We start from the raw sequence: 13,700 nt of genomic DNA on the forward strand, positions 1-13,700 counted from the left end.
GATAGCGCAGCCTGGGCGCTCCGCTCCGGCGGGAAGGGCGTGCGCACCTGTTGGCTGGTTTGGGAGGGGCGGGCGGGGGCTGCTCTCCGGGTTTTCCTGGTGGCAGCTCCGGCAGGCAGGTGCTCAGAGTAGCGAACCCTCCGTGTTTTAGGCAGAACTGCGAGCAGCTTGCTCCCCTCTTCCCTGAGGGCTGGGTACTCCGCCGCTGGCTGCTGCGCCCACACCGCCTGCCCGGGGCCTGGGTAAATGGGCCGCGAGGAGAGGAGGCGCAGCCTGCGCGCGCGTCCCCGCTGGGCCGGAGCCTGGAGTGATGAATGGGGCCGGATGAAGTCATCCTGCTCCTCCAATCAGCTGCGCGGAGAGCGGGGCGCAGACCCAGCCAGCACCGCAGCATGTATCCTCAGGCAGAGGCCCTGAGCCAGTCTTGGGGAGCCGAGCGGAGTGGGGGTGCCAGCCGCCCGCTCTGGCTCCCCGGTAGGCCTCAGTCAGTGTGAATGTTACTGCAAGGTGAGTGCTTCCTGGCCCTTCCCCCCCTGCTCCTCCCTGTGCCGCGCGGCTTTGGGGCTCAGCGCCGCCCTGCACAGCCGCTCCTGCTCGTCTGAGGTCTGAGTGCCGCCCCTTCTTCTTGGGGTTCTCACACCTGCCCCCCACGGCCCCCGCCTCCCCTCCTGCTGCGCTCAGCACCTGCTCAGCAGCCTCCTCCACAAGCTCCCTCTCCCGACCCGGGGCCCATTGGCTGGGTGAGGGGAGGGCAGGCCTGCATCCCGCGCCCTCGCCCAGCAGGGGGCGCCCTGTTGAGCCCCACACTCTCCTCCTGGGAGGAGGTCCCAGGCGGGGGAGATGCCCCTGACCCCGCCTCCGATGGGCATCTGTGGGAACACCCGCAGACCCCCAACTGTCTGGGGACCCCCGGGCTCAGTCCTCCCCCTGACAGAGGAGTCCCAGGGGGGCAGAGCGTGGGAACCGCCTCTGCTCTCCCCGCCGCCCCGGGGGGTTTGCTCTCTCTGGGGGCGTTTGTGACTCTGCCTTTTCTCCCCGGAGGGGCCGCCGCTCCGTAGGCCAAGCAGAGACCATGGAGCCGGCCGACGTGGCGACAGCAAAGGTAGGATGGAAGTGCTGCCGGCCGCACTGTGCGTAAGTGGCTTCGCCGCACCTCTGCCTCTGGTTCGCCTCTCCCCTCTCCCGCCCCCTCTCCAGAGCGTGGGGGTCGGAGCCAGGGGGAGCGATGGAGCATGAGGACCGGAGGGCACTTCCGGCGCCTGGACGAGTGGGCGGGTGTGGTCCCGGCAGCGTGGTCTGGGCCGAGCTCTGAGCGTTGTCCTCTGGAGCTTCACCTTGTTTTCATTTCCCTTTGCCCCTCCTTTTAGCTGCCCCTCTCCTTTACCTCCCTCCTCGTCCTCTGCCTCCCCCGCACTCTGGTGCTTCCTCAGTCTTTTCACCTTCCCGTCCTCTCTTCCTCTGCCTGTGGGAGGAGGGCTGGGCGGGTCGCTGTGGCTGGCTCTTCCTGCCACAGCAGGTGCTGGCCTTGGGGCTTGGAGGAGTCTGTCTCTGAGTGGTGGATGCCCTGTCCTTCCCTCCCACCGCTCGTCTGATGCCCCAATGGCAGTCCGGCCTGGGCACCTCCTGGGGAGGGGACTAGGGTGCTATGTTGCGTGGACCCCACAGGCGTGCCAGAGGGCGTTCCCGAGATGGATTTCTAATCTTGCCTGAATCCTGCTTGCAATTTGCAATCTGTTTTTCTGTGCATTTTTCCAAACAAGGAGCTTGAGCCGCTGGGAGTGGATGAGGGATCTAAGGAGCCGCGTGCGTGCGTATGTGTGTGTGCGTGCATGTGTGTGCGTGTGTGTGTGTGTGTGTGTGTGTGTGTGTGTGTGTGTAAGCCCCACCCCAGCCCCAGGCCTGGTGCAGAAGAGGCAGGTCGTCCTTCCAGAATGCCTCGGCCCTGGCTTTGGGGCCTTCCTTCTTGGCCAGGTGGCTGGGTCTCCTTTCCCTCAGAGATGGGAGACCGGACGGGGCTCAGACTCCTGAGCAGGTCGGGTATCTAGGCGGCCGAGGGGGCAGCTGTGCTGAGGGCAGGCAGGTGTTACAGTGGTTAGGGCACGTCGCGGGGATCACGGAACTAGGGTCCTGGCTCCTTTCTCCTGCTCCCACATGCTGTGTGACCCCATCCAGGTTACTCAACCCCGCTGGGCTTTCATCTCCTATTCTGCACATTGGTGAAAACCACATGCATCTGTTGTTCTGACGAGCTTAGGTCTGTCACATGTGCCAAGGAGCTGGGAGGAAAAACACAAATGAGAACAGCGTGCTCCCCCCCGCACCCCCCCCCCCCGCCCCGCCGCCCGGGCTCCTCGCTCCCCTGACTCACTCTCCCTCCTGCCTGGGTCCCCGCTCCCCCTCGCTTTCCATCCTTCAGCAAACAGTTGAGTGCCCTCTCTGAATTTGTTTTTCTGTGCATTGGCCAGTGCCAGGCGCTGTGCCCCCTCGGCCTGGCGCCAAGGCAGCCGCGGGGCAGACGCCTGCAACTGTGTTTGCTCCGGGGCTGCGGCTGCAGTGCTGCCCTCTCTGGGTCGAGTGCCCTCTCTCTGCAGGTGCACTTCCCCTCGCACGCCTGCGCCCCGCTGGCACTGATGTTCTGGGTGGTTTGGGACTGGCCAGGGCGGTCCCGGGAGCAGTGGCGAGTGCTCGGGAACAGAGGGGGTTGGGAGTCGTCCGGTGGGCTCGGACACGTGTGCTCTGCCTGCGTCTGCGTGTGGGTGGACACAGAAGCCGCTTTTTTCCTTGGCCTTTGCACCCCTCAGTCCAGACTGCGGGTGACCTAATCAGGGGGGGACTCCCACCTGGGAGCTGGCCATCCCTGCGGCGAGCATGTGCCCTCGGGCCCTGGACCACTGAGGGAATCCGATTGGTCAGATCCGAGCCCAGTGACCCTCAGCCTGGAATGCTTTTCCTCTGACCTTCTCCAGCCCAGCCCTTGGAGGGAGTTCAGTCCAGGTGTCTTCCCTGCCCCCTGACCCGCGGAGGCCCTTGGGTGGACGTCAGGGGAGGGTCCGCGAGCAGTGATGTGCCTCCGCGTTTTTCCGGGCAGCGTGTCCTTATGGGGCTCCCACGCGATCTCCGTGACGTGATCAGGACGCTCCCCTGAAGAAGCTGTTGGCGCCCTGGCCGGGTGGCTCGGTTGGTTGGGTGTCCCGGGCACCAAAACGTTGCCGGGCGTGCAAGAGGCAGCCTATCGATGCTCCAGTCTCACATCGATGTTTCTCTGTCTCTCTCCCTCTCCCTTCCTCTCTCTGCAAAAATCAAGAAAAACATTTTTTAAGGAAGAACCTGTTTGCGTTTTGCAGACCAGGTACAGAGAGAACCTGTGTGTGACGGCCGATGGGCTGGATCTCTGATAATGTGCAAAGGCAGTGGGACTGCTGAGTCAAAAGCCTTTTGGCGACTCGTGGTAAGTCCCTGGCGTGTGACCTGGACACCACTTTTTAACGTCGACATGCATGTCCATGCCCCCGTACCGCAGCCTTCCCCTTTGATTCCTGAGGCGCCGTGCCCAGCGTTCCCCTTCACCCCATGAGCTGAGTCAGTTACCGGGCAGTGAAGCGCCCTTGGCTGGGGTGGCCTGGAGGAGGCACCGCCTTCGGAGGCTGTGCCAGCCCCTGGGCGGGGCTGTGGGCGAGGCTGTGCCCGGGACGGAGTCTGAGCGGTCACTGCATCTCTGAGCTCCGCTTCTTCCTGAGCTGCAGTTCCAGACCCGCCCGTCTGACTGCTGACAGGCCTGTGCTGGGCGCACAGGTGCCGCACTCGTCCTGAGAGTTGCTGTTTCGGCCTCGGGAAAGGCTGATAGCGTTCGTTTACCCGCTCCCGACCAGTACAGGGCGGCAGAGAGGTCCCCGAGGATGGCTCACGGTCCCTGGGCGGGCGCCGGGGGCCGGGGGCCGGTGAGGACACAAGCAGGGGTGTACTGGAAGCCCGGTCATCGGGGGGCACAGCCGCTCGGACGGCGCCCGGACAGCTGCGGGCTTTCCACAGGAAGCGGGGTTCCCTAGGGGAACGAGCGTGGGTGGGCTTGTCGGGTGGACCAAGGGGAGCGGCGCTCTCGTCCTGATTTGGGGTCGGACACATCTGGGTTCAAATGGTGGCACTGCCGCGTCCGGGTGCTGTGAGCCTGCGTGAGTCCGCGCGGCCGCTCCTCGCCTCGGGGTCCTCGTCTGTGAGCGAGGGTGATGCTGTCACCCTGGAGGACTGCTGTGAGGACGAAACTTGCACAGCGCCGAGGCTGGGCAGAGGGATGCTAGTGTGTCCGAATAAGTGCCTGTCACAGAGGAAAAGCAGGGAGGTCCCGGGATACTGGGTGGCATGCTTTTGAAAAAGTACTCCCTGGCTGCAAAGTAGGCAAATAATTGATAATTTTATCATCTTGTGCCATCTTGGACACTTTATTTATTTTTTTACATGTCTTGTCTATCTTTCCCCACTAGGCTATAAGCTTTGTAAGGACAGGGGTTGTGTGTTTTTGCTTTTTAAGCCACAAAACCCATAGCATCTAGCATATTAGTTGGTATGTAATAAATGCTCAGTTAATATTTGGTGAATAAACAAATAGGAGAGGCAAATATACCTGCCAGCCTAAAGATTAGAACTGAAAGGCAGCTAAAGATCGATAGCAGGAAACCACCTGGAGTTATATTTAGGGAGCTGGAATTGACATGACTTTCCGCCCCATCAAATCGGAGGTGGAAGAGTGTAGGAGGGGTTCCGGGTGTCTGACGGGGTGACGTGGTCGCTGGTGGTGCTGATTGTGAGGCGGGCACCGGGGTCGGGGGCAGAGGAGACGTGCAGGGCAGCGGGGGTTCCGCGGTGTAGCTCGGAGGCCCCAAGGCTCCGGGGAAGGTGTCCGGGGACCGTGGGAACCGGGGTCTGAGGTCGGGGGTCTCGGTAATGGTACATATGTGTTTGGGAAGCACAGGCGTATTGAAGGCGTCGTTCAAGCACTCAAGGCTAGGTTCCTCATCTTATAATTGCCCATGGGGGTGGATGTCAGCTGCTGTACTGTGGTGGCCATTTTGCAGGACACAGTCGACCCTTAAACAACGTGGAGTCAGCGAGGCCCACATATCCCCCGCTCCCCCCCACCCTCACAGCTGGCAATCTGCGTATCACTCTTCACTCCCCCAAAGCCTGACTTCTAAAAGCCTAATGTTGACTGGACGGAAGGCTTGCCGACAACATAGACAGCCAGTTAACACGTACGTTGTATGTTACATGTGTTACATACCGTGTCATATACTGTAAGAGAAAAGAAATTGGTATTAAGAAAATCATAAGGAAGAGAAAACACATTTACGGTAGTGTACATATTTATCTTTAAAAATTCACATATAAGTGGATTGTGCAGTTTAAACCCATATTGTCAAGGATCAACTGTGTGTGTGTGTGTGTGTGTGTGTGTGTGTGTGTGTGTTCATGCTGAATCACCATGCTGTGCACTTAAACTAACATAACGTGATGTATGTCATATATAACATTAACGTCACATTAAAAAAAGACTAGGTCGGACCTGCGACCGAGGGACCACCTCATGAGCAGGCGCTGAGCTGCGGGAGCCCAGTTCCGAGGCAGGCTCGCCTCGCAGTGGAGTGGGAGGTCACCGCTGTGGGAGGTCACCGCTGTGGGAGGTCACCGCTGTGGGAGGTCACCGGCTGTGGGAGGTCAGCGGCTGGGGGAGGTCACCGCTGTGGGAGGTCACCGCTGTGGGAGGTCAGCGGCTGGGGGAGGTCAGCGGCTGGGGGAGGTCAGCGGCTGGGGGAGGTCACCGCTGTGGGAGGTCACCGCTGTGGGAGGTCAGCGGCTGGGGGAGGTCAGTGGCTGGGGGAGGTCAGCGGCTGGGGGAGGTCACCGCTGGGGGAGGTCAGCGGCTGGGGGAGGTCAGCGGCTGGGGGAGGTCAGCGGCTGGGGGAGGTCACCGCTGTGGGAGGTCAGCGCTGTGGGAGGTCAGCGGCTGGGGGAGGTCAGCGGCTGGGGGAGGTCACCGCTGTGGGAGGTCACCGCTGTGGGAGGTCAGCGCTGTGGGAGGTCAGCGGCTGGGGGAGGTCACCGAGGTGGGAGGTCACCGCTGTGGGAGGTCACCGGCTGGGGGAGGTCACCGGCTGTGGGAGGTCACCGCTGGGGGAGGTCACCGCTGGGGGAGGTCACCGCTGTGGGAGGTCACCGGCTGGGGGAGGTCACCACTGTGGGAGGTCAGCGGCTGTGGGAGGTCAGCGGCTGTGGGAGGTCACCGCTGGGGGAGGTCACCGGCTGGGGGAGGTCACCGGCTGGGGGAGGTCACCGGCTGTGGGAGGTCAGCGGCTGTGGGAGGTCAGCGGCTGGGGGAGGTCAGCGGCTGGGGGAGGTCACCGGCTGGGGGAGGTCACCGCTGTGGGAGGTCACCACTGGGGGAGGTCACCACTGGGGGAGGTCACCGCTGGGGGAGGTCACCGGCTGGGGGAGGTCACCGCTGGGGGAGGTCAGCGGCTGTGGGAGGTCAGCGGCTGTGGGAGGTCAGCGGTTGTGGGAGGTCACCGCTGTGGGAGGTCAGTGGCTGTGGGAGGTCACCGGCTGGGGGAGGTCACCGGCTGGGGGAGGTCACCGGCTGTGGGAGGTCACCGCTGGGGGAGGTCACCGGCTGGGGGAGGTCACCGGCTCAGAGGCCTGCCTCATAGCGGAGTCTGCACGTGTGTGGATTTTGTAGAGAAATTGGAAAAAGTTGGTGGGCTGAAGCAGAATTGCCAGATATTTATTTTACCTATAAAAGATAGCAAAGCTAAAATATAAAATTATCACCACCATTATTCATATTTAAATAATATTTGAACCTGGGTTTGATTCCAGTCAAGGGCACGTGCCCAGGTTGCGGGCTTGATCCCCAGTTGGAGGCGTGCAGGAGGCACCACATCATTGAGGTTTCTATCTCTCTCCCTCTCCCTCTCTGAAGTCAATAAAAACCTATATATTTTTACAATTCAGTATATTTAGATGTTGAAACATATCAGGGCGCCTTGTTGTTCTGAGCTGTTCGCGGATGCAGGCAGAGGCTTCATCTCGGTGCACACAGCACTTGGCCCCGAATCAGCACAGGAGGCTGGGACCTGGTCCGGAGGCGCACCTGCCGAGTACCTCCAGCCTGAGGTGACCAGACGTCCCGCTTTTGGTGGGATAGTCCTGATTTTTAACAATTTGTCCCGCGTCCCGCGGCATTTTAAAAAAGTCCCGATTTTTGGAAAGAATGCACGACAAGCTAGGGAACGGCGGGAGAACGGGAAGGGAATATACGGTTTTCGGCGGCCATGTGGCTATTTAGCCAGGATATGAGTTTTATATTATTTTTGTTAATTTTATAATGTTAAACTTTAATGATAACAAATAATTGTTGAGAACTGATTATCGAGAACTGCTTATCAAAGTTCGCATTGTTGACCAGTTGTTAGAATTCGACCACCATTGTGTGGACTTAATGAACAATGGCATTTTTGGGGATTGGCAACGACGAAAACATTTTGTAACTGTCTCTCAGACGATACACATCGTACTGCGTGCTAGTAAGCTAGTTAAACAAGTGATGTCATTACAAACCAGCTATTCAGATAATTTAGGTAAGTAATTTATTTATTTACTAGAAGCCCAGTGCATGATTAAATCATGCACGTGTAGGGTCCCCTAGGCCTAACCTGCCATCCAGGCCATATCCACTGTCCCGCAAAGCTGGAGCGGACAGACAGCCAGCTCCCCCGCTTTGGCTTTCGATCGCGGGGGAGCTGGCTGTCTGTCCGCTGGTGCACCAGGCTTTTCGAGGCGCGGCGGAGGCTTTCGGAAGGCCTGGTGCCGGAGCGGACAGACAGCCAGCTCCCCCACTTTTGCTCCCCGCTTTTGATGGTCCGAAGCAGGACATGGGCTCGCTGCCCCAGAGGCCCCTTCTGTGCCGCAGCACAGCCATGGCGCCGGCCCAATCAGCCATCCCGGCCACCCCAAGTCCCGCCCCCTGTGCCTCCCGCTGGCCCAATCGTGGGTGTAGCGGAGTGATGGTAATTTACATATTACCATTTTATTAGGTAGGATTTCATAAATACATAAATTTTCTTGAATTTAGCAGACAGTACTCGTATTATTTATATTTTATAGTGGCGGCAAAAAGTCTAGCGCCGGCCTTGAAAGTGACACTTACGACTTACGTTACGGCAAATTCATGACCTTTTAAACAACGACAGCAATCTACTAAAAAAAATTCACTCAAATGAGAAATATGCCAAAGAATAAAATAATACTATACATAATTTTTTACTTATTATATTTGTAAATTGTACTTATGTTGAAATTTTTAAAAATATATTACAATACTATTTTTGCGTTCTATGAAAATTTTTGTTGCTCCATATAGACCAAATTTTTAATCAAGAACCTCCCCCCCCCGCCCCCGGTCAATGGTGTCCCGCTTTACCAATGTTAAAATCTGGTCACCTTACTCTAGCCGCAGACACCGTGCTGAGCGAGGCGCACTCAGGCCCAGCCAGGCTGTGCTGTCTCCGTGATGTTGAGAGAATACAGTAGGTAGAAGGGCCGGAATACTGTTGAGCCTTTTTTCAGCCTTAAGGCGCTGACGAGAAGAGGCCCTGAGGGTGGGCCGTGAAACGTCAGACTTGGCCCTATGGAGGCAGCCTGCTCCCTCCACGCTCCGTACTATCGGCAGCGAAGGAAGCAGCTGCTGCTGACACCTGTCTTGCAAATAGGACGTTCTTGCCTCCGTAAAGGATGGTAAATAAATATTGGATCCTTTTTCTGGCTAACTCTTTTGTGTTAAGACCAGAGTAATCAAACATAATTATCACAGGCAGACTTAGTGTAGGTTAGCTGAGAATATTCACCGTTCCTCGTTAGTTGATTGAAAAATTGGGGCAATGATCAGGGACCGATGCTCATGTGGAGAGCAGAGCACTCAGACGGCCCGCCTCTCGCAGAACGCCCTGCCTGCACCTGCACGTGTTCACTGCGCCGCCTGCGTCCCACTGTCCTTACCCGACGGCCAGCTTCCGCAGGCCGGGCGGACTTCGCCTTTATTGTTAGATGTCGTGATTTGCTTGGCGTGAACATATCGGGCACTCAGTAAGGATAGGTGGTTGGACAAATAAATAGCTGATTGCTCTAACAGAAATACTACCAAGCAGAATTACAGAAGCATCCCCAGCAAAAAGGGAACCTTGGGAATGTTACTCCGGTGGAGGAGGAGGAGGGGGAGGCAGGGCGCCTGGGGTGGCGGCTGCGTGCTGGCAGCCGAGTGAGGGGTGGGCACGGCGGGGATGATCACCATGCCGGTGCATTGCGCTGGGAAGACTCGCCGCAGCGTCGCCGTGTTGTGCCGTTAACCCCTGCACACGCCCGGGGCTGCTGTCCTCGTCACGTTCCCCAGATGGAGGAGGCTTAGGGAAGGGGGGACGTGCTCAAGGGCACGCAGCTGTCCGTGGGTCTGAATCCAGTCTGACCTCGGCGTCCCCGGCGGAGCCGCAGCACAGGCCCCGGGACCGTGTCCGGCCTCGTCGGCGAGGAGCCCAGCGTTTCCGCCCGTCATGTCCGCAGGCGGTCTCTCTGCCACACGGATGCCTGCGTGTCCTTGGCCAGGAGACGCGCACTGCTAAGCGCGGCCCCGCTCCTCCGCCGCGTGTTCTGTGTGGCTGAGCTGAGACACGGCGCCTTGTGGAGGGGAGTGGGGTGCAGCCGCGGGCTGTGCGGTGCTCCCTGAGAGAGCCGGGTCCCCAGCACCTCCCGCCCCCCGATTTCCTCCGGGGATGAGCAGGGGGAGCAGGAGCGGGGGGCAGTGGAAGCCCACCCTCTTCTGTCTGCGTGTCGTTAGCATCGGGGCCTCGCGTGTCCACGCTCCTCTGGCGGGTTCCCTGAGGGGCTGTCCCGTTCCTGGCCTCCGAGGACCACCCTCTGTGACGGGTGCACTGTGACCCCGACAGCTGGTGGAGGAGACGGGAACAGCCCGCAGCAGGCCGCGCTGGGCAAGGAGCAGCAGTGATTTGGGGGTGAAGGGAAGGGAGGGTGGAGGCAGGGTGTCTCTCCGAGGTGCCCATTGCAAACAGCAGGGCCCGGGAAACCAGGTCTTTTTCATGCCAAGAAGTCTCCATGGAGAAGGGGTGCCAGAGAGAGCGCTCAATGGGCTGGCAGGAGGCGAGGTGAGCGGGGGAGGCAGTGCCTCGGGCCTGGCTGACAGGAGGGGCGGAGCGAGGAGCGAGGGGGGCTTCGTGGCACCAGGCGAGGGCTAGACCTTCCGCGGGGCCTCCCCCCAGCTTCCACTTCATCTCGGCGGGGCGGTCCCCGGCAGGTGGGCCGGCTTCTTCCTGTCACACGTGGGTTCGTGCTGCCTGGCTGGTGCCGTGAGAAGCACGTGGCACCGTGTGGAGACCGCTCCGTCGTCGGGGTGCACAGCCAGCGTCTGTGGGAGCCCGGCCGCCTCCGTTCCGTGTGGGTAAAGTCCCGGGGGTGGGATGAAGCCTCCTGGAGCTTGGCTTTGACCTTCCTCTGCTGTTGTTGCTGAAGAACATTCCGGATTAGCAGATTGTGAAGGAGGGGCAGAGAAGGACGGGGGCGGTCTGTCCTTGTCCCTAACTCCAGCTCCCTAAGTAAGTCCCGGCTCAGGCGGAGGAAGCGTTCTGGAGATGAACAGACCTCAGCCTCTGCTGCTCTGTGCTCTGCCTGCCCTCCCCGCCCTCCCCTCCCTCCCCTCCCCGCCCTCCCTTCCCCCCTCCCAGTCGCAGACCTTGGGGCTGGAGGACAGGGGTGTGCAGGGGTCCCTAAGGTCGAGGGGGGTTGGGGGGCCAGGAGGGCTCCCAGCTGGGAGCTGACACAGACGCACAGACCAGAAGGCAAGGCCAGTGCCTGCAGCTCACATGATCGGCCCAGAGCCAGTGACTAATAGTGGCAGAGGGTGGAGAGATGCCGCGGGGGAGCGGGCAGGGAGGCGGAGGGAGCCCCTGACCAGGAGCGCTGGCCGTGGCCGTGGCCATCTGCCGCCCTCGCGGGCTCTCCTGACTGCGCCGGGGAGTTTGGAAGAGGGTTCTGGCTGGAGGACAAACAGGAGGCTCTCCCTCCCCCACGGCTCCTCTCGCTTCCTGACCTCCAAAATGCTCCTTAAATATAACACTCAGCGCCTGCCGCTCTGCCGGAGCCTGGGCTTGGGCTCCCAGCGTGACTGCAGCGGCTCTGGCCCAGTTTGCAGCTCGGCCGGCCCTGCCTCTCGGCCGGGAGCCGGGGCGCAGGGGAGCAGCCCGGGCCCAGGAACCGGAGACAGAAGCCGGCCTCCGGGAGCAGCCTGATTTCTGTTTCTGCTCCACGTGTGTTCCCTGTGACCCCCAAGGTCACGTGGAGGCGTGGCTTCTGGTGGCGGGAGGAGCACGGTGGGCAGGTGGGAGTGTGAGGGCCGCTCTCCCCGGGTGTACTGCTCTCAGGCTCCCCTCCGCGGGCCTGGATGTCTGCCCAGCACCCAGCGGCTGCCCTGGCTGAAGACCTCTGGCCCTCTATCCCTGCCTCAGGGTGAGGCGAAGGCGTGTCTTTGTTGGATTAGGGAAGGAATCGCCCCGGGTGGGTGACAGGAGACCAGGAGAAGGTCCAAGCAGCTGAAATTGAAAAGGAACTTTTTCTGACTTTTCATTCAAACCCAGTGAAGTTTGGGAGAAACCATTGTCACCAGAAGCTTGGAACCCCGCAGACCAAACTGGTGTTAGTCAGACCATGTGAACACAACAAACGCTGGAGTTTCCATGAGCCTGGGGAGGCCGATTTTGTGAGCTCAGATTTCTGAAAAAGCAGATAATACAAAACTTGGTCATAGTTGGTCTTTCCACACCACCACCCCGCCTCCATGGGGCCGCTCTCAACACCCACAGGAGGGTGAAGCCAGGGTGTCCCAGTTCCTGCGCTTATTTTAAAATGGTTTCTGCTCCGTGCAGCATCGATACGTGATCATCTACAAAACACTAAACATGCGTAAAGCGTGCTGACAGGAGAAACAGCATGGTGGCCATCCTACCTGTGCTACCGACCCCCGGCCCCCACCCTCCAGAGGTGACCACCTTTCTGCACGTTGAGTTTGTCGCCCTTTGATTTTGCATTTTATGGGCCCAAGATGCAGTAGTCTCCCCTTCTCCATGGGGAGGCACCCCAGGGACGCCCCAAACCGTGATCAGTGCTGAACTCTATATATACCATGTTTTTCCTTTGAATGCATATTTCCATTTTACAGCTTCTCTCTGGTACATCCGGGTGACAGCATTGTGCCTCTTGCGTTTGGGGCCGTTATTAAGTCAGATAAGGGTGACCTGAACACAGACTGGGCAGCTGTGGCGGGCATGTGACAACAGGTGGCCGGTGGGTGGGTGGCCCCGCCGTGTGGACCTGCCGGACAAAGCGTGAGTCATGTCCCGGGAGGATGAGAGCGGGCTGTGACGAGATCTCATCACTCAGCATGGCGTGTGTTTAAACGTATGAATTGTTTAGTGCCAGAATTTTCCACTTAATATTCTTCGACCCCAGTTGACCAAGGGTCACTGAAACCACAGAAAGTGAAACTGTGGGTAAGGGGCTGCTGTACTGATGTGGACACAACCACCTGTCTGTCTGATCCACCACTTCAGGTGTGCGTTCTGCACGCGGGTCACGTCGCATGCATTCGTCACTGGTTTGCCATCGGTGGGGGAAACCCGTCAGGTGTTCGGGGATGGGGTTTTCAGACATTCCTGCGTGACACAGTAGTAGTTCTCCTGGGTGGTGGACCCAGTAAACTCTTCCTCCAGCTCCTGCCCAACCTTGGTTTTGTAAGACTGATTTTCCACCGGTAGCCGGGCGTGCGATGGCTTCTCACTGGAATTCAGATGTGCAGTTGCTGAGTGCGAGTGAGGCCAGGCACCTTTTTATATCCTTATTGATCATCTTCTCCCCTGAAAGTGCTTACTAATCATGTGTCTATTTTTCTAATTTTTTTCTTTTTTCTAGATTTTCAGAATTTTAAAATACATTTTGTGACCAGTTCCTCTTTCAGTTACTGTGTGTCCTCCAAAAGGTACACACACTTTAACAGCTGATAGCTCAGTTTTGAAAATGAAATGTATCTTCACAAATGCTGCCTTTCGAATTACTCAGTGTGTGTACACATTGTGGGGACACCTTATATGTTACAAGTATTTTCTCCCAGAAAAGCCTTATCTTCTCTCTCTCTTCACGATCAATTACGATGGTCAGACGGCCTTCCTGTATCAGGCCTCTCCTTCCGCCATTGCTTTTTGTGAGTTGTTGGGTAAACAATCAGGCAGGGAGATCTGGGTGAGGATCACTTTGTGATGACAACCTGTTGGGGGAGGTAGTCTTTCCTCGGTGGTTCGTCATCCGCTGCCAAGGCCAAGACAAGCCGATTCCTCCGAGGTCCTCGGCGCGATGTGCGTTTCTTCGTGTTTATTCTGCGGGTGGTTCGCCAGCATGGGGCTCTCGGCGGTTTCCCACTATTGTCCGTGAGAAGCAAAGCCCAGGGTCCCGACTTCGGCAAACGCCTCTGGGAAGCCCACCCACAAGGCTTTCCCGTGACTTCCTGGGTTTCCGTCCTCACTAAATCTGTGGCCTCCAACTATTTCTTAGGTAATATTTTGATATCTCACCAAGCATTTTAAAAGATTATTTTCCTT

The 13,700-nt window shown here is 58.6% G+C and overlaps 1 protein-coding gene across 1 annotated transcript in view; it reads left to right on the top strand.

The window, feature by feature from the left end:
* Positions 1-378: 378 nt before the first annotated feature.
* Positions 379-13,700, top strand: part of GRAMD1B (GRAM domain containing 1B) — a 100,683-nt gene continuing 87,361 nt past the window's right edge. Inside the window, exons 1-2 of the mRNA XM_079762942.1 lie at positions 379-507; positions 1,042-1,134. Of these exons, the coding sequence (XP_079619068.1) occupies positions 1,073-1,134 (62 nt within the window). The 5' untranslated portion in view covers positions 379-507; positions 1,042-1,072. The remainder of the gene's footprint in view (positions 508-1,041; positions 1,135-13,700) is intronic.

Source organism: Cnephaeus nilssonii (assembly GCF_951640355.1).
Source record: "Cnephaeus nilssonii genome assembly, chromosome: 22".
NCBI lineage: Eukaryota > Metazoa > Chordata > Mammalia > Chiroptera > Vespertilionidae > Cnephaeus > Cnephaeus nilssonii.